This window comes from Schistocerca nitens, chromosome 4, assembly GCF_023898315.1.
Source record: "Schistocerca nitens isolate TAMUIC-IGC-003100 chromosome 4, iqSchNite1.1, whole genome shotgun sequence".
NCBI lineage: Eukaryota > Metazoa > Arthropoda > Insecta > Orthoptera > Acrididae > Schistocerca > Schistocerca nitens.
The window spans coordinates 686,178,310-686,199,110 of record NC_064617.1 but is presented as its reverse complement, the minus strand read 5'-3'; the positions used below and the strand labels follow the sequence as shown (position 1 = coordinate 686,199,110).

Genomic DNA, 20,801 nt, shown 5'->3' with positions numbered 1-20,801 from the left:
AGAAAAATTCGGAGTAGGTATTAAAATCCATGGAGAAGAAATAAAAACTTTGAGGTTCGCCGATGACATTGTAATTCTGTCAGAGACAGCAAAGGACTTGGAAGAGCAGTTGAATGGAATGGATGGTGTCTTGAAGAGAGGATATAAGATGAACATCAACAAAAGCAAAACGAGGATAATGGAATGTAGTCGAATTAAGTCGGGTGATGTTGAGGGTATTAGATTAGGAAATGAGACACTTAAAGTAGTAAAGGAGTTTTGCTATTTGGGGTGCAAAATAACTGATGATGGTTGAAGTAGAGAGGATATAAAATGTAGACTGGCAATGGCAAGGAAAGCGTTTCTGAAGAAGAGAAATTTGTTAACATCGAGTATAGATTTAAGTGTCAGGAAGTCATTTCTGAAAGTATTTGTATGGAGTGTAGCCATGTATGGAAGTGAAACATGGACGGTAAATAGTTTGGACAAGAAGAGAATAGAAGCTTTCGAAATGTGGTGCTACAGAAGAATGCTGAAGGTTAGATGGGTAGATCACATAACTAATGAGGAGGTACTGAATAGGATTGGGGAGAAGAGGAGTTTGTGGCACAACTTGACCAGAAGAAGGGATCGGTTGGTAGGACATGTTCTGAGGCATCAAGGGATCTTCAATTCGGTACTGGAGGGCAGCGTGGAGGGTAAAAATCATAGGGGGAGACGAAGAGATGAATACACTAAGCAGATTCAGAAGGATGTAGGTTGCAGTAGGTACTGGGAGATGAAGAAGCTTGCACAGGATAGAGTAGCATGGAGAGCTGCATCAAACCAGTCTCAGGACTGAAGACCACAACAACAACAACAACAACGTTACCCATTCTTCTTCCACTGTACCTCTATCTCCTTTTTTTGTCAATAACTCCCTAATGCTCTCTCTGAAACTTTCTACAGCCTTGGGTTCTTTCAGTTTATCCAGGTCTCATCTCCTTAAATTTCTACCTTTTTGCAGTGTCTTCAGTTTTAGTCTACAGTTCATAGTCAATAAATTGTGGTCAGAGTCCACATCTGCCCCTGGAAATCTCTTACAATTTAAAACCTTGTTCCTAAATCTCTGTCTTACCATTACATAATCTCTCTGCCACTGTCTCCAGGCCTCTTCCATGTACACAAACTTCTTTCATGATTCTTAAACCAACTGTTAGCTGTGATTAAGTTATGCTCTGTGCAAAATTCTACCAGGTGGCTTCCTCTTTCATTTCTTACCCCCAGTCCGTATTCACCTACTACTTTTCCTTCTCTTCCTTTTGCTACTACTGAATTCCAGTCACCCCTGACTATTAAATTTTTGTCTCCCTTCACTATCTGAATAATTTCTTTTATCTCATCATACATTTCATCAATCTCTTCATCATCTGTGGAGCTAGTTGGCATATAAACTTGTACTACTGTGGTAGGCGTGGGATTCATGTCTATCTTGGCCACAGTAATGTGTTCACTATGCTGTTTGTAGTAGCTTACCTGCACTCCTATTTTTTTTTATTCATTATTAAACCTACTCATGCATTGTCCTTATTTGATTTCATATTTATAACTTTGTATTCAGCTGACCAGAAGTCTTGTTCTTCCTGCCATCAAACTTCACTAATTCCCACTATATCTAACTTTAACCTATCCATTTCCCTTTTTAAATTTTCTAACCTACCTGCCCGATTAAGGGATCTGACATTCCACGCTCTAATCCGTAGAACACCAGTTTTGTTTCTGCTGATAACAATGTCCTCCTGAGTATTCCCTGCCTGGAGATCTGAATGGGGGACTATTTCACTTCTGGAATATTTTACCCAGGAGGTCACCATCATAATTTAACCATACAGTAAAGCTGCAAGTCCCCGGGAAAAATTACAGCTGTGGTTTCCTCTTGCTTTCAGCCATTCACAGTACCGGCACAGCTATGCCGATTTGATTAATGTTACAAGGCCAGATCAGTCAATCATACAGACTGTTGCCCCTGAAGCTACTGAAAAAGCTGCTGCCCCTCTTCAGGAACCACACATTTATCTGGCCTCTCAACAGATACCTCTCTGTTGTGGCTGCACCTATGGTATGGCTATCTGTATCACTGAAGCACACAATCCTCCCCACCAATGGCGAGGTCCATGGTTCATGGCTGGAATAATACAGCTAGGAATGAAAATATGTAGATTTGCTTTAGAGAGTCATTGTGGTTGCAGTGCAGTCACCAATGAGGTAGTAGTTCCCCATGATGGGCACATGTCAGCTCTGTGAATGAAGCAACTTGTGACTGACAAGCAGCAGTGCTCATGGTTTCATACAATTAAGCTGTTCATTCATTCATTCATTTTGTCTGTATTTCTCTCCTTTCCTCATATTCTGTAGATCCCATCAAGAAGGAGAACCTTCTGGAATGTGGAACAAGTAAAGATACACTTTAACATGAGACAAGGAAATTGTAAAAGCTTAAGCTGTATGAACAAACTATCACTACACTACTTAATGCTATTCATGCTTATGCTGTCTAAATTTAATTCAGTAAGTTAAAAAGGAAGCCACTACTTTGAAAATAGCTGCTGCCTTCTCAGTTATACTGTAGAGCTACTGTTTACCTGCTATTTGTCCCTGCATCTGTACAAACAATCCTATTTACAGAGCATTTTTACTTGTCATGTAGCTTTACAGTGAATACTACTATATACCATGTAGGTAACATAACTTTTCAGTCTGTATACAGGTATTCAGATAGTCCATAAAAAGAGTGACTAATAATATATATTTTTGATTTTCTTTGGAACTGGTAAGGATTTCCAGTTTCTTGCTTTATGGAGTATGGGAGCTTGCTGAATATCTCCCCACCAGAGCACATAACTCCATTCTGAACCCTAAACTCTTGTCTTGTGTTGAATCAACACAATGAGAGATTCTTCTAAAAATGTAACACACTGACCTGAGATTCTTGATTAGTTTATATTTTGACTTCACTTTAACTTGCAATCCAACTAGGTCCCAAGGAACATCACTCAGAGAATTTTATTTAATGTGTGACCATCAGTGCCTACTTCTGCTGCTACCAGTAAATCGCATAACACAGCTATTTGCAAGAATGGTTGAATGGTCTTCACAATAACATTCCCATTGAAACTAGGATTACATATTGTAAAATAGCTTGGTAATTTATTTCTAAATTCAAGTGTCTTTCAGAAAATATATGAGAAAATCTTAATAAATTTAGAGTATCTGTATCAATCATGTCTAGCTAAGAAGAAAAAAAGTAAATTTCAGAGAGTTATCATGTTTTTCTCAATCATGCTATTCAGAGGGACCTCACAGGATTAAAAATGCAAAGAAGTTTACAGGGACACACAGTGGATAATGAATTTAATTCTTTCCCAAAAATATGCTTAAAATATGTCCACATAATGCCTCTTTCTTCATCTGAGGCAAATATGAATAAAAGTGCTTGCACAATAATTAGTGGAAAAAAATGTTGTACACATGCACAATCTCATGTTCACAAATTGCCCCATTGTTAATGCAATCTGCTATGCGTCCACTTCTTTGCTTAGCAGCTGCACAGCTTATCAGTGTAATTGTGGTGAAGGGTGATAGAAAAAGAAAACCTGAAGGTGACTATGAGTAAATCAGTATCTAAGTAACAGAGGTACTATACACAAAAAAATATGAAGTGGCAGTGAAATTTTTGTATCCAAATGTTAGAAGGATGTCACAAGATTTTGATTCTGCTTGGGAAACAGAGAACATGTATCCCTAGGCAACATTCTGTTATGTATAATGTGATTTGTACAGCAGTAAGGCTCACAGAAGTATTTCACAATCTGTCAGCTGGCAAGTGATGTAGTGATTTGATCTGTTTACGCTGTCTTGCAAAAAGCTGAAATATCCAGTCAGATGCCAATGAAACTCTGTATACATACACACCATCACATTAAAGCTACAGTTCTCTGCTACATGTAGAACAGCCACCAGAGTGCATTAGCATTGTTACCAAGCCTGGTAGGATATATAAGGGATGTGAACAGTGTCAGATGCTGTGTGATGACAGTGAAGGACATGAAGATGCCACGTGCTTATGAGAGACAACTTTGTCAGCATGTGACAATGTGTGAAAGGGTCCTCCTGGTGTCTCCCCATTAGGTTGGCTGAGAAAGTGTACAGTATCTAGGTTTGTGGGGCATTTGAACAGGAAAGTGACTGGATGTAGGTCCGTAAAGGTTCTGGTTGACCTCAATTGACAACTGGAAGGGAGGTTCACTGTCGTGTGCACCAAGCACATCATAAACCATCCACATCTGTGCCTGCCATAAAAGGACAAGTGCTAGACTCCTTGCAGCATTCTGTGTCATCCTGCACTGTTTGCTGGAGACTAGCAGCAGTCTGAATAGGGAACTACCATCCTCTACATTGCATTGTGTTGTGTTGTGTTCATTGATGAATTGCAGTTCTGTACCGTCCAAGATGACCATTGCCTGCAAGATGGCAGTGGTCTGTTGAGATGTTCCATTCTACTAATGTTTTGGAGATGCACAGTGGTAGGACTCCGGGTGTCATAGTGTGGTGGAGCACCGTCACTCAAAAAATGGTATAGATTAACATCCTCAGACTTTATTTGGGAAGGCCATAGCTTTCAGAATCCACTACAATGGACTTTGTGTTTTCCAAATTTGTATTTGAGAAGGCCATAGTTTCCAGAATCCACTATAATGGAGTCTGTGTTTTCCAAATTTGTATTTTGAGTTCTAGTAGTTTGCTGAGGAGCTCATCCTGTGCCATCTTTTTCCTTGTCCTATTTTTCTTATATGTGGTGTCTAGGCAGATGCACTGACTACTATGCCATCTGGACACAGTGGTCTCCACAACTGCATGGACTACCCTAGTATGCTTCCCATCAGACCCAAATTCTCAACTTATACCAAACACTATTAATATAGTACCACTGCTCATTAGTTTCATTAGTCGTGGCATCTCAGTGATTCCTGTAAGAGGTCGAGCTTGGTATGAATCTGTACTGAAACAATCATTTACTGTTATCACCTTAATTATATACACTCCTGGAAATTGAAATAAGAACACCGTGAATTCATTGTCCCAGGAAGGGGAAACTTTATTGACACATTCCTGGGGTCAGATACATCACATGATCACACTGACAGAACCACAGGCACGTAGACACAGGCAACAGAGCATGCACAATGTCGGCACTAGTACAGTGTATATCCACCTTTCGCAGCAATGCAGGCTGCTATTCTCCCATGGAGACGATCATAGAGATGCTGGATGTAGTCCTGTGGAACGGCTTGCCATGCCATTTCCACCTGGCGCCTCAGTTGGACCAGCGTTCGTGCTGGACGTGCAGACCGCGTGAGACGACGCTTCATCCAGTCCCAAACATGCTCAATGGGGGACAGATCCGGAGATCTTGCTGGCCAGGGTAGTTGACTTACACCTTCTAGAGCACGTTGGGTGGCACGGGATACATGCGGACGTGCATTGTCCTGTTGGAACAGCAAGTTCTCTTGCCGGTCTAGGAATGGTAGAACGATGGGTTCGATGACGGTTTGGATGTACCGTGCACTATTCAGTGTCCCCTCGACGATCACCAGTGGTGTACGGCCAGTGTAGGAGATCGCTCCCCACACCATGATGCCGGGTGTTGGCCCTGTGTGCCTCGGTCGTATGCAGTCCTGATTGTGGCGCTCACCTGCACGGCGCCAAACACGCATACGACCATCATTGGCACCAAGGCAGAAGCGACTCTCATCGCTGAAGACGACACGTCTCCATTCGTCCCTCCATTCACGCCTGTCGCGACACCACTGGAGGCGGGCTGCACGATGTTGGGGCGTGAGCGGAAGACGGCCTAACGGTGTGCGGGACCGTAGCCCAGCTTCATGGAGATGGTTGCGAATGGTCCTCGCCGATACCCCAGGAGCAACAGTGTCCCTAATTTGCTGGGAAGTGGCGGTGCGGTCCCCTACGGCACTGCGTAGGATCCTACGGTCTTGGCGTGCATCCGTGCGCCGCTGCGGTCCGGTCCCAGGTCGACGGGCACGTGCACCTTCCGCCGACCACTGGCGACAACATCGATGTACTGTGGAGACCTCACGCCCCACGTGTTGGGCAATTCGGCGGTACGTCCACCCGGCCTCCCGCATGCCCACTATACGCCCTCGCTCAAAGTCCGTCAACTGCACATACGGTTCACGTCCACGCTGTCGTGGCATGCTACCAGTGTTAAAGACTGCGATGGAGCTCCGTATGCCACGGCAAACTGGCTGACACTGACGGCGGCGGTGCACAAATGCTGCGCAGCTAGCGCCATTCGACGGCCAACACCGCGGTTCCTGGTGTGTCCGCTGTGCCGTGCGTGTGATCATTGCTTGTACAGCCCTCTCGCAGTGTCCGGAGCAAGTATGGTGGGTCTGACACACCGGTGTCAATGTGTTCTTTTTTCCATTTCCAGGAGTGTATGTATGTGTGCTGTGCATTCTTTCGGACATGTGTGCAAGAACAGGCTCCATTTTGATCATGCAGCCACTCTAAGTCAAGACAAAAGGGAATTAAAGAAATTGGCAGCCAGTTGGCATTTACATCAATGGGAAAGGTTGAAAATTTGTACTGGACCAGGATTCAAACCCTGGCCTCCTGCTTACTAAGCAGATGTGCTGACCACTACACTATCTGAAAATGTTCAGCTTTCTCCTTTGGTGTAAATCAATGCCCATTGGCAGCTAATGTCTTTAATTCTTTTGTGCCTACACTTATCTTATTTCTTCTTTCTGCCAAGTTGAGCACATACTTGGCACTCAGGGCATTGCATCTCCAATTTTTGTTTAGATGGACTGCCATATGACTTCTCTTTGCTCTTGTAATCATCTACAAATTTCAGTTTGATTTCTTCAACCTCAAAACATGCACATAAATTGTCTTTAAAGTAAGCACAACCCAGTAAACAATCAACCAAACATGGGACCACTACTCATTATCTGCTAAACAGTGCAAGAGAAGAAATGTGTGATGCACTTCCATGATTTTGAACAAATTATGCTTGCACATGTTTGCTGAATTGTTGGAAATACTGAGCACATCCACAAATTTGATTGGGAAAAAGGGAATTGTGTGGCAGCACAAGCAGAAATTTGATCAGGAATTTAGCAGTACCTTACTGCACCATAGATCCAGTTTTCCTTTACAGTGGCTCAACAACAAGTACAGTGGAAATCAAGAGAAAGGGTGGCCAACATTTGAGACCACAGTATTTTATGTTAGGAAGGTAAAACTTTATTTCATGGGAGGAGTAGCTCTAATAAAGAATATGCTACAAACAGTACTGCAAAGTCCTTCACTGTGTCATAAAAAGGCTAAAACCATGCAATAAGTGCAAAAAAATCAAAATTCCAAGAACAAGGCAAAGGACAAGATGGAGCACTGTAAGATTTGAAATGCATTAACTCAGTAAAGTGAATTGTACTTAACTCCCTCATGGTAGTAGTAGGAAGGTGTATGGTGTAAAATGTGTATCATTATGAAATAAATTAAATTATTTTTTTCTAATAGCTGAAAAAATATGGAGGAAAAAAATGGATCATCAAAAACAGCTTTATTAGAATTACTTATCCAGGCATTGTATGCACTACAACAGACATCAGTTTTGCTGCATCAACTGTTAGATAGGCTACAGGTATCACTAGAGCACTGAAAAGCAACAACTCTTCTGGTTACGATGGTATTTCAGCTTTTCCTCACTTGGTAGCATCCCTCTTGGGTTACCACTGTAAACAGCTGTAATCAGTCTATGAATCTAAGAGTGCTGACCGAAGGATGCTGTTGTAAGATTCATTTATTATAGACTCCTTTCCTTCCTTTCTGTTTCATCAATAGTTTTCAAGAAGATAAAATACTGAAGCACTTTTCTCACAACAACCTTTTAACAACAGGTAAGCTTGGCTTCCATACTCTACAGAGAAAGTAATACATGATCCAAAAAACTGAGCTCTGATAAAACTAACAAAGAAAAATAACTTTTAGTAAATGTAGGTAAACTACATCAGCTCGGATATTATTTGATTTATTTGTCTAATTTCACACATCATTTGGAAATCCAGCACACACCAGCACCAGCACATGTTGATGGTGCCAAGTAGTGCTATAAACAATTAACTTTGTCATTTAGGACAATGAATATCTGAGGATACTTGCATGTGAGGAGTGAAAATGGTCAAATAAATCCAATAATAAGTGACCTGTGATGGCTTACTATACATTCCATACCAGACACAGCCAAGGGACCGTAACTACCCTCCCATCCTTGTACAAAAACACCTCCTGTGCCTTATCTTTCCAGTCTCCCACCACCTCCCAAAGTCCCACAGTCCAGCCACAGAGGAGCATTCCCCTCATAACTCAGTACCATCCAGGACTGGAGCAACTGAATTACATTCTCCGCCAGGGTTTCGATTACCTCTTGTCGTGCCCTGAAATGACAAATGTCCTGCCCACTATCCTTCCCACCTCTCCTACCGTGGTATTCTGCCGTCCACTGAACCTACACAATATACTTGTCCATCCTTACACAACCCCTACTCCCAATCCATTACCTCATGGCTCATACCCCTGTAATAGACCTAAATGCAAGACCTGTCCCATACATCCTACCACCATCTACTGCAGTCCAGCCACTAACATCACCTATCCCATCAAAGGCAGGGCTACCTGTGGAACCAGTCATGTGATTTACAAGCTAAGCTGTGACCATTGTGCTGCATTCTATGTAGGCATGACAACCAACAAGCTGTCTGTCCGCATGAACGGCCACCGACAAACTGTGGCTAAAAACAAGTGAACCACCCTGTTGCTGAACACGCTGCCAAACATGATATCCCTCATCTCAATGACTGCTTCACAGCCTGTGCCATATGGATCCTTCCCACCAACACCAGCTTTTCTGAATTGCGCAGGTGGGAACTTTCCCTGCAATACATCCTATGTTCCCATAACCCTCCTGGCCTCAACCTACGTTAGTCACTGTCCTTGCCCATCCAGCCCCCTCCCTGTTCCCATTCCAGCACTACATGGCCATCATTTCACCACCACACCAAGTCTTTTAATTTATTTTTATTTCTCTCCTTTCTGCTACTTACCCCCTCCGCACCTTCTCTCTTGCCCTCTGTCTAAACTGCAACACTTCACTGTCCACCACTCCCACCACACTATCACTATCCCTCCCCCTCCCCGCCCCAGCCTCCTCCTTAATCCCACCCAGTCGCCACTACCATCATGCACTGGTGCTGCTGATCGCAGTGTAGTTTCAGCTCTCTGAGACTGCAGACATGTGTGCAAGTTGCGTTTGCATTTGTGTGTGTGTGTGTGTGTGTGTGTGTGTGTGTGTGTGTGTGTGTGTGTGTGTGTGTGTGTATGCGCGCGTGCGTCTACTGCTGACAAAGGCCTTAATGGCCGAAAGCTATAATTGTGTGAATCTTTTTGTTGTGCCTATTGTGACTCAGCATATCCACTATATGGTGAGTAGCAACTTTCCTTCTCTGGTATTGTTAAAAGAATACCTTATTAGCCATATCACCTATAATTTACCTGAATATTTAGATCCAGATACATATAACAATAATGGAAATTACTGGTGGGAACAATACTTAAAATACTAATCTTTGCATCAATCAAGTTTTGACTTTATCAGTATGTAGACAGCTGATATTTTTCTATGTGAAGTTACATAAAAGCTTTGTGTGACGTAGAAGAAAAATACAACAGATGAGTGGTGCAAAAGGAGGCTCAGTGGCCAGCTTGAAAATACCAGAAATGTATCTCTTCTGATATACTCTATGCTTTTGCCTTTTTGTATATAATCTGACTTGTTCCACATTCCTGAATACTTTCATTATGAGGGAATTTATAGAAAACAGTGTGTGAATGGATGAATGGAAGTTTTATTCCCCATGGGCTTCTGTGAACTGCCAGTATCCTTTTCTGTCATGACTGTTAACCATGTATAGTAAGTACTATTTACAAACATATCTAAATTATGACAGTTATACATAGGAGAAAAGAGTATAAACTTCACAACTCATGTATTAACAAAAAATTACAGTATGATGATTGTATTATTTACCTATTCCTTTTATGAAATACACTTGCTTCTTGTCTGAAAGCAATTTGATGCTTGGAATCTGACAGAAGAAGTCTTCAAACATCACTGTGGCCATTGAATTTATATTTGATACAGCGATGCTGTTGGAATGAAAAGTTAGTTTAGTGCACTCAACCAACAAAGAAAACATTAAAATTAAATAATCAGATAACATTTTTCTAACAAAAAGCTGTAACACTTCCTTTTTCATTTTCATAAATTATATTGAATTTATTTTACTTTTTATATTTTATTATCATAGAGTTATTTATTAAATCTCTCAGTAATTCAAAGTGGGAACAATTAAGTGGTTCCAGAATGAATTATCACTCTGAAGTGGAGAGTGTGTTGATATGAGATTTCCTGACAGGCTGAAACTGTGTGATGGACCAGGAGTTGCATCTGGGAGAAGTACTGGCAGAAATAAAGCTGTGAGGATGGGTTGTCAGCCATGTGTGGATAGCTCAATTGGTAGAGCACTTGTCTGGCTGTGAAAGGCAAATGTGTGTGTGTGTGTGTGTGTGTGTGTGTGTGTGAGAGAGAGAGAGAGAGAGAGAGAGAGAGAGAGAGAGAGAGAGAGAGAGAGAGAGAGATACACTCACTAACAAAGACATCTGAAATGATTACACATATAGTTTGTTGTATATCATTCTGTTCACTGTGTGCAATGTAAGAGCGAGAGCCTTGTTATTGAAATAATATAAGTAAATGAAACCTGATAACAAGTGACGGACTATTAGGTTATCAAAGATTCCACATCTCTGCCACAAATCAACCAATATATCAATGAAAATAACCCATTCTTGAAAGTATAATGTAATTGTATGGATAAAAAATCTACTCACCAAGCAGTGGCAGGAGAACACACTATAAAGGTACTTAAAATCTGCAAGCTTTTGGGGTTAGTGGCTCCTTCTTTGGGCTGTAATGTTGAAGGGGAAGAGAGATGGATGAAACAAAAGGACTAGAGAGATTTAGGAAATGGGGAGAGTTTAGAAAAAAAGTCACCCATAACTTTGAGTTGGATGGAGAATCACTAGATGGGATGAGAAGGTCCTACCCGGTAAGTCTCCCCTGACCTGGGGTTCTGGGAAACTTCTCCAAATTATCCCCATTTCTTAAAATTCACTAGTCCTCTTCCTTCACCTCTCTTCCTTCCCCTTCAGCCTTTCTGCCACAAGAAGGATTGCCTGGCTCTAAGAGCTTGCAAGTTTTGAATACCTTTATGTGTGTGTTCTCCTGCCACCACTTTGTGAGTAGATTTCTTACAAATCAACTAACATCGCACACAGTGATTTAACACACCATGATCTCAGGAGTGACTCCAGTGTGTTACTTCTAAACATTCATAGCACATGCCATCACCCCTTGATGACACTATTCTTATGCCATGATTAACAGTTCTGTGAAAAGTGTAGATTGTCACTCACCATATAGGGGAGCATTTAGTCATAGACAGGAAAAAGACTTCTTGGGTTGTCGGGTGTTCTGCCGGATATCAGCGTCGTACTTGCATGATATTTCAGTCACGTAGCTCGTAACCTTCATCAGGTGCGACCTGAGACTGCTCCTTGAGTGGACCTGGTCCAGTATTTATGCCTATGGCCTTCCCCCTCCACCAACGGCTGCAGGCGCTTCCTCTGTGGTCCGCGTCCATTCCCTGCGACCTGCTGGAGCATTGCTGCTCCGTTTTCCGTCCGCTGCGGTTCTAGGTGTTCCCTCTGTGGTCCGCGCCCACCAAACCCACTCCTGGGGGTTTCATCTACTGTCTGGGGTACGTTCAGCAACGCTCCAGCAGGTCGCAGGGAATGGGCGCGGACCACAGAGGAAGCGCCTGCAGCCGTTGGTGGAGGGGGAAGGCCATAGGCATAAATACTGGACCAGGTCCACTCGAGGAACAGTCTCAGGTCGCACCTGATGAAGGTTACAAGTTACGTGACCGAAATATTGTGCAAGTACGACGCTGATATCCGGCAGAACACCCGACAATCCAAGATGTCATTAGATCGCTGGGAAAGCCTGAAGAGTTACAGGAAAAAGACTGCTAAAATATTGAAGCTTTTGGACAAAGTCCTTCTTCTGCAGTAGGAAACACACACATTCACACAAGCACAAGTCTCACAAACATTTTGCCATTGTGTGCTGGAGCCTATTTGTGACTGCATCTAATGAACAGCAGTTTGCTAGGATGGGTCTTGGGAGTAAGGAGGAGGCATGAGGTGGCAGGGTGGGAGGATAACACGGTATGTATGGGGAAGATGCTAGTGCTGCCTGGCTGAGTAGGTAGAATGTGGGACTTCGTGGGGACAGAATAGGGCTGTTATGTGCAGTGTTGGAAGGCTGTGGCTGGATGGGAGAAACAGGAAGGGGGGCGGGAGTGGTAGGGGAGTGGGGGCGGTGGGGGGGATAGGCTATGTAAATGGAAGACAGAGACTAGTGAAGGTTTAGTTCAGGGGCTTACAGGAAAGAACGATTTTTTGTAGGGAGAGTTTGCACCTGTGCATCCCAGAAAAGCTGGTATTAGTGGGAAAAGTGGATCTGAATTCTTCCTGCCAACACCAGCTTTTCTGAACTGTGCTTGTGGGAACTCTCCCTACAGCAAATCCTTCATTCCTGTAAGTCCTCTAGACTAATCCTTTGCTAGTCTCTGTCTCCCACCTGCCTATCTGCTTCCCTGCACCTGCTCCAGTATTATACCTGTCCTACGTCAGTGCCTCTTCAAGCCCTTTCTCCTTCTCTATTTCTCTCCTGTCCCCTCTCCCCCACTCAGGACAGCATCCTGACACTGTACCTGATAGCCCCGTTCTGTCCCCATCAAGTTCCTGCACCCTCCACCAAGCAGCACTAGAATCTTACCCCTACCTATACCCTGCTACCCCCCCCCCCCCCCCCCCCTCCTCATGCCGCCTCCTTACCCTGAACACCCATCACAGCAGATTGTTGTTCCATCAGTCAGGCTCTGGCATACTGAGACAGTGACTATATGTGTGTGAGTTGTGCTTGAATGAATGTCTGTGTGTTTTCTACTGCAGAAGAAGGGCTTCGTCCAAAAGACTTAATATTTTACCTGTCTTTTTTATTGTGTCTGTCAGTGACTCAAATCCTCCTCGATGTGGTGAGTGGGAATGTAGCCTGTCCACATTGTTGTTATTCTATCCTGGACTTTCCAGTGTTTTCTTATGTCATGATTGTCATCACTAGTGACTTAAATATGTAACAGTCTATATGCCATGAAAAATTTTAGTCTGCAGTAAAAAGGTCATTGGCAGAATGATGATACACTTTTGAGAAAAGTTTTAAATCGAGAGAACCAGTGATTCTTCTGCACTTACTGTACATTTTTCTTTAAGATAATCTAAGGTAAACTGCAGTACACGCAGTGTCATACATAAATATACTTTTTATGATGAAGTCATTGTTGGTTTGTGTCCAATAGAAAATGTTACTGCCTATTCACTTTTGCAGCAAGCATGAGAAAATTGACATCTTTATTGTGAATATGATTCAGATATAAATACTGTTATTTTACACATTACAGTTAAAAATTTGCTGGTAGTATACAGTTGTATATAAAACACATATAGGTAGGTTGTATCAAATATTTTGACTTCATTTTTTTTTTAAATGAGGGGGACCAAAAAGCTGTGTTTCGGTTAGCAATTCCCAATTATATTTACAAGAAATGGCAGCTGCATTGTTTTGTTTGGTATGGCACAACTTGACTAGAAGAAGGGACCGGTTGGTAGGACATGTTCCGAGGCATCAAGGGATCACCAATTTAGACTGGCGGGCAGCGTGGAGGGTAAAAATCGTAGAGGGAGACCAAGAGATGAATACACTAAGCAGATTCAGAAGGATGTAGGCTGCAGTAGGTACTGGGAGATGAAGAAGCTTGCACAGGATAGAGTAGCATGGAGAGCTACATCAAACCAGTCTCAGGACTGAAGACCACAACAACAACATAGCTTCTTCAATTTCATGGTATTTTAATGTTTCATATAAAATTCACTCAATCCGTCTTCTTTCAAGAAGTGCCTTCCTACCATTATTTCTGCCTGTACTTCTGCATTAGACATAAGAAATTGTATAAAATTTGTAATCATTTTAAGTCACTCATAAAAGATTTTAAACCAACAATATTCATTTGCAGCAGAGTGTCTTTTTTTTAACATCACACAAATTGTGGCATTTTTTGTTTTTCTTTTTCCAAGCACAAATAGTTTCTTCTACTTTCAAAATCCAAAAAATTCAGAACCATGGCTAGTTAAAGAAGAACAAGACTGGGAATTGCCACTCACATGAGTAACTTCATTGGAACTGGTCGAGAAATGCTGCTTTCTGAACTCCCAACTCTGCATGATGTTCTAAGATATGTGCTTCCACTAAGGGAGCAGAGAGGATAGATAGAAATTACCCTGTGGCCAATCTTGCAAAGGATATTTATCCAAAAGTACTGGAAAAGTGGCAGCTAGCAAATACTTGTTTTGTAGTGCTCATTTTAAATTCTAGAGTCACAGGTCTGAAGAAAGTAGAAGAAAACTGGGAAAAGGCCAAAACATGTCACCTGGCAGAGGAAACCTTGAAGTGAAAGAGGCTTTCATAGCAACTTTAGACAAGCTCCATGACATTCTCAATTGCAAGTTTGAGATCAAGCTATCTTCAGAATTTGATGGTCCAGGTCCTGGTGATGCTAACTGTAAACATGGAGTGGACATCTCATGTTCTTGTTCTAAGGAAATTAAAATCCCTGTCAAAGCAATGGTGCGTATTATAGGTCAAAGAGAGAAAGTTGGGTCTATGGGACAGCATCAGATTGGGTTACCAGACCTACCTGTGCATGGGAGACAAATTAAAAAGCAGAAGAGGCAAGAAAATGAATTACGAAGAATTTCTGAATACAAACAGAAAATGGAGGAAGAGTTAACATTACAGTCAAATGAAATTATTTTCTCCAAAAAAGAGATGAGGTGTGATGAAGCAAGCTGGGATAATTTTAATACCCTCTTGTTTTGCCTACTGTTGCAATTGGTATGAATAGGATGGAAAATGGTATGAAGAAAGTAGTACCTAATACAAATGAGAATTTAACATCAAGTAGTAAATGTGTAGAACAGAGAGAGAAACTTTGTGATGACAGTAGTAGGAAGGTGGAGGTTTTTGACAAACAATGAGCTGAAAATAGTATTAAACTTGAGAACCAAATCGATCACATTAAAAATGATTCAGAAACTGACATAGAAACCAAGTGTGCAGTAGTTTTAGAGGAAAAACTGGACAAAGTAAACAAAATGTAGATTCAAAATTGACTGAAATATAGAAAAAGGTGGAAGAGGTACAAAATTTCAAGCACAGCGTAAGTGACAGTGGGCCTGATTCTGACTGTAGTTGTAACGATGATAGCAATGACAAATACAGTAGTGATGAGAAGGGGGTATTTGAATTTATAATTTATAATGAGGGCAGTGTGTTAAGTAAAGAAAGAATTAATGAGAATTTGTTGTATGAACAAGATCACACGGTAAACAAAAAAGAAGTGTGTGAACCTGTAATAACAGCAAGTGTACAAGGTATACAGGCTAAGTGTTTATTGGACAGTGTTGTGATTTGAATGGCACGTCACAAGCATTTTTTGAATCTATTAAGAACAAAGAGTGTATAGTAATCATGCATGTTTCTCGAATACAAGTTATTGGTGCTACAGGTAAGCTCTCAAAAAGTGTGAAACATGAGATACTATTAATTGTGAAATTGGCAAAACAGCTGTTGAAAATCAGTTTGTTGCTGATTCAATATCTCAGCAGTGATGTAATATTTGGGACTAATTTCTAGAACAATTAGTAAGTAGGGGGTTCAACATTCTGTGTTGGATTTATTATGTGGCAATAATGTTTACCCCAGCTGTCTGTCTCATTTTTCATGTTTCCTGAAGCAGACAAACTCTTCTACTATCCTGTCTGTAGCTTATAAGAAAATCAGAAACACTATCTTCAACTTTCATGTAATAGAAAGTAAAGAGGTACCATGGTTAAAGAATTCATGTCAAACATAGAATAGAGGTAAGGTAAAATGAAAATTGAAAGGTGTCAGCATATGTGGAGTATAATTAACATCTGAAGTAATCAGCTTACTGGTGTAGCAGGAGAGACAATATTCAGCCATCTTGAATACTAGGGATTAATATTAATTGTGATATAATAGAAGTGTTTGTTGTTTCAGTGCCATCAGTATATAGATATAACTGTCTATCCACAGAAGCATGTCCTGGTAAAGCTTTTCTAACATTAAGGAATTCCAACTTTAAACATAGTTGCCCAAAGTAATATTTTATAGTGTAATGTGTACTTGATTTTAAAACTTTTTTTAGTCACCTACCTTTTGTACTATAGTCAATTTTAGTGATAATTATTGAAATGTTATGAGAACTATGTAATGTATTTTTGTAAGATGTAATGACTATCATTTGCCATTAGTGTTAAACATATTTTTTTCTTACACTTAAGTTAGAAGTAAAAGTAAGTGTACTGAAGTACGGCATTTTGTCTCATTTTTTCATGTACTGTGGCGGAGGAGAACCACCTCCAAGGGAACTAATCGCAGTGCATTTCCTTGCTAACTGCCACTTGGACCTGTTGAAGGTATGGACAGCTGGGTGAGAAAGTGTGTTAAAGCTCATTGAAAAAGTTAAAATGCTAGTAAAAAATACTAAACATTGAGCAAGTGAAATTTAACTTCTTTGCTACCCATGAGGATTAATATTTTGTTTGCAAGACAGGACTTGTATCAAATGATATGCATCTTTAAATGTAATCTTAACTTAAAAATGAGATCACTTATGATGAAGATGCCTAATTTTTTGTTAAAAGTATAACTTGCAGATATTTTATGTAAATATACAATACACTGTAAGTGAATATTTTGTACAGGGATTTCTGTATGGCCAGTTCACATAAGTATAAATTGGAAAAAAAGTATGTACTGTAATTTTGATTAGATTTCTTATGTAAAATTTTTGTGTGTGTAGATTTTAAACCTAATGTCTGGTGTCACTTGTGGTCATTGAATTGTCCAGTTTGTTATTTGCAATATATATCTGGTCAATCCAGTGAGGGAGTGATGTGATGAAGCAAGCTGGGATAATTTTAATTCCCCTCTTCTTTTGCCATCTGCCTCCTTAAATTCATTTTTTCATGTTTAACTAATCACCATTAGCATACATGAATATAATCTGCATTTTCATAAAAGAGAAAGATTGGCCCTCTGTTTTAAAGTGTTTAATATCAGATCTAATTTTGTGCTTAGTTTATGTAAAAACAAAGATGATGTGACTTACCGAACGAAAGCGCTGGCAGGTTGATAGACACACAAACAAACACAAACACACACACAAAATTCAAGCTTTCGCAACAAACTGTTGCCTCATCAGGAAAGAGGGGAAGGAGAGGGAAAGACGAAAGGATGTGGGTTTTAAGGGAGAGGGTAAGGAGTCATTCCAATCCCGGGAGCGGAAAGACTTACCTTAGGGGGAAAAAAGGACAGGTATACACTCACACACACACACATATCCATCCACACATATACAGACACAAGCAGACATATTTAAAGACAAAGGGTTTGGGCAGAGATGTCAGTCGAGGCGGAAGTGAAGAGGCAAAGATGATGTTGAATGACAGGTGAGGTATGAGTGGTGGCAACTTGAAATTAGCGGAGATTGAGGCCTGGTGGGTAACGGGAAGAGAGGATATATTGAAGAGCAAGTTCCCATCTCCGGAGTTCGGATAGGTTGGTGTTGGTGGGAAGTATCCAGAGAACCCGGACGGTGTAACACTGTGCCAAGATGTGCTGGCCGTGCAACAAGGCATGTTTACCACAGGGTGATCCTCATTACCAACAAACACTGTCTGCCTGTGTTCATTCATGCGAATGGACAGTTTGTTGGTGGTCATTCCCACATAGAATGCATCACAGTGTAGGCAGGTCAGTTGGTAAATCATGTGGGTGCTTTCACATGTGGCTCTGCCTTTGATCGTGTACACCTTCCGGGTTACAGGACTGGAGTAGGTGGTGGTGGGAGGGTGCATGGGACAGGTTTTACACCGGGGGCGGTTACAAGGATAGGAGCCAGAGGGTAGGGAAGGTGGTTTGGGGATTTCATAGGGATGAACTAACAGGTTACGAAGGTTAGGTGGACGGCGGAAATACACTCTTGGTGGAGTGGGGAGGATTTCATGAAGGATGGATCTCATTTCAGGGCAGGATTTGCAGAAGTCGTATCCCTGCTGGAGAGCCACATTCAGAGTCTGGTCCAGTCCCGGAAAGTATCCTGTCACAAGTGGGGCACTTTTGTGGTTCTTCTGTGGGGGATTCTGGGTTCGATGGGATGAGGAAGTGGCTCTGGTTATTTGCTTCTGTACCAGGTCGGGAGGGTAGTTGCGAGATTCGAAAGCTGTTGTCAGGTTGTTGGTGTAATGGTTCAGGGATTCCGGACTGGAGCAGATTTGTTTGCCACGAAGACCTAGGCTGTAGGGAAGGGACCGTTTGATGTGGAATGGGTGGCAGCTGTCATAATGCAGGTACTGTTGCTTGTTGGTGGGTTTGATGTGGACGGACGTGTGAAGCTGGCCATTGGACAGGTGGAGGTCAACGTCAAGGAAAGTGGCATGGGATTTGGAGTAGGACCAGGTGAATCTGATGGAACCAAAGGAATTGAGGTTGGAGAGGAAATTCTGAAGTTCTTCTTCACTGTGAGTCCAGATCATGAAGATGTCATGAATAAATCTGTACCAAACTTTGGGTTGGCAGGCGTGGGTAACCAAGAAGGCTTCCTCTAAGCGACCCATGAATAGGTTGGCGTACGAGGGGCCCATCCTGGTACCCATGGCTGTTCCCTTTAATTGTTGGTATGTCTGGCCTTCAAAAGTGAAGAAGTTGTGGGTCAAGATGAAGCTGGCTAAGGTGATGAGGAAAGAGGTTTTAGGTAGGGTGGCAGGTGATCGGCGTGAAAGGAAGTGCTCCATTGCAGCGAGGCCCTGGACGTGCGGAATATTTGTGTATAAGGAAGTGGCATCAATGGTTACAAGGATGGTTTCCGGGGGTAACAGATTGGGTAAGGATTCCAGGCGTTCGAGAAAGTGGTTGGTGTCTTTGATGAAGGATGGGAGACTGCATGTAATGGGTTGAAGGTGTTGATCTACGTAGGCAGAGATCCGTTCTGTGGGGGCTTGGTAACCAGCTACAATGGGGCGGCCGGGATGATTGGGTTTGTGGATTTTAGGAAGAAGGTAGAAGGTAGGGGTGCGGGGTGTCGGTGGGGTCAGGAGGTTGATGGAGTCAGGTGAAAGGTTTTGCAGGGGGCCTAAGGTTCTGAGGATTCCTTGAAGCTCTGCCTGGACATTGGGAATGGGGTTACCTTGGCAAACTTTGTATGTGGTGTTGTCTGAAAGCTGACGCAGTCCCTCAGCCACATACTCCCAATGATCAAGTACCATGGTCATGGAACCCTTGTCCGCCGGAAGGATGACGATGGATCGGTCAGCCTTCAGATCACGGATAGCCTGGGCTTCAGCAGTGGTGATTTTGGGAGTAGGATTAAGGTTTTTTAAGAAGGATTGAGATGCAAGGCTGGAAGTCAGAAATTCCTGGAAGGTTTGGAGAGGGTGATTTTGAGGAAGAGGAGGTGGGTCCCGCTGCGACGGAGGACGGAACTGTTCCAGGCGGGGTTCAATTTGGATGGTGTTTTGGGGAGTTGGATCATTAGGAGTAGGATTAGGATCATTTTTCTTCGTGGCAAAGTGATATTTCCAGCAGAGAGTACGGGTGTAGGACAGTAAATCTTTGACGAGGGCTGTTTGGTTGAATCTGGGAGTGGGGCTGAAGGTGAGGCCTTTGGATAGGACAGAGGTGTCGGATTGGGAGAGAGGTTTGGAGGAAAGGTTAACTACTGAATTGGGGTGTTGTGGTTCCAGGTTGTGTTGATTGGAATTTTGAGGTTTTGGAGGGAGTGGAGCTGGAAGTGGGAGATTGAGTAGATGGGAGAGACTGGGTTGGTGTGCAATGAGAGGAGGTTGAGGTTTCCTTCACGACCTTTCCAGCAAACCTCAACTTCCTCTCATTGCACACCAACCCAGTCTCTCCCATCTACTCAATCTCCCACTTCCAGCTCCACTCCCTCCAAAACCTCAAAATTCCAATCAACACAACCTGGAACCACAACACCCCAATTCAGTAGTTAACCTTTCCTCCAAACCTCTCTCCCAATCCGAAACCTCTGTCCTATCCAAAGGCCTCACCTTCAGCCCCACTCCCAGATTCAACCAAACAACACTCATCAAAGATTTACTGTCCTACACCCGTACTCTCTGCTGGAAATATCACTTTGCCACGAAGAAAAATGATCCTAATCCTACTCCTAATGATCCAACTCCCCAAAACACCATCCAAATTGAACCCCGCCTGGAACAGTTCCGTCCTCCGTCGCAGCGGGACCCACCTCCTCTTCCTCAAAATCACCCTCTCCAAACCTTCCAGGAATTTCTGACTTCCAGCCTTGCATCTCAATCCTTCTTAAAAAACCTTAATCCTACTCCCAAAATCACCACTGCTGAAGCCCAGGCTATCCGTGATCTGAAGGCTGACCGATCCATCGTCATCCTTC

The 20,801-nt window shown here is 42.4% G+C and overlaps 1 protein-coding gene across 2 annotated transcripts in view; it reads right to left on the bottom strand.

Moving 5' to 3' along the window:
• The window catches only part of LOC126252873 (sodium-coupled monocarboxylate transporter 1), a 360,467-nt gene that overhangs the window by 15,289 nt on the left and 324,377 nt on the right, over positions 1 to 20,801 (bottom strand). For both annotated transcript variants that reach the window (XM_049953830.1, XM_049953829.1), the window contains one exon: positions 10,133 to 10,251. In XM_049953830.1, the coding sequence (XP_049809787.1) occupies positions 10,133 to 10,251 (119 nt within the window). The remainder of the gene's footprint in view (positions 1 to 10,132; positions 10,252 to 20,801) is intronic.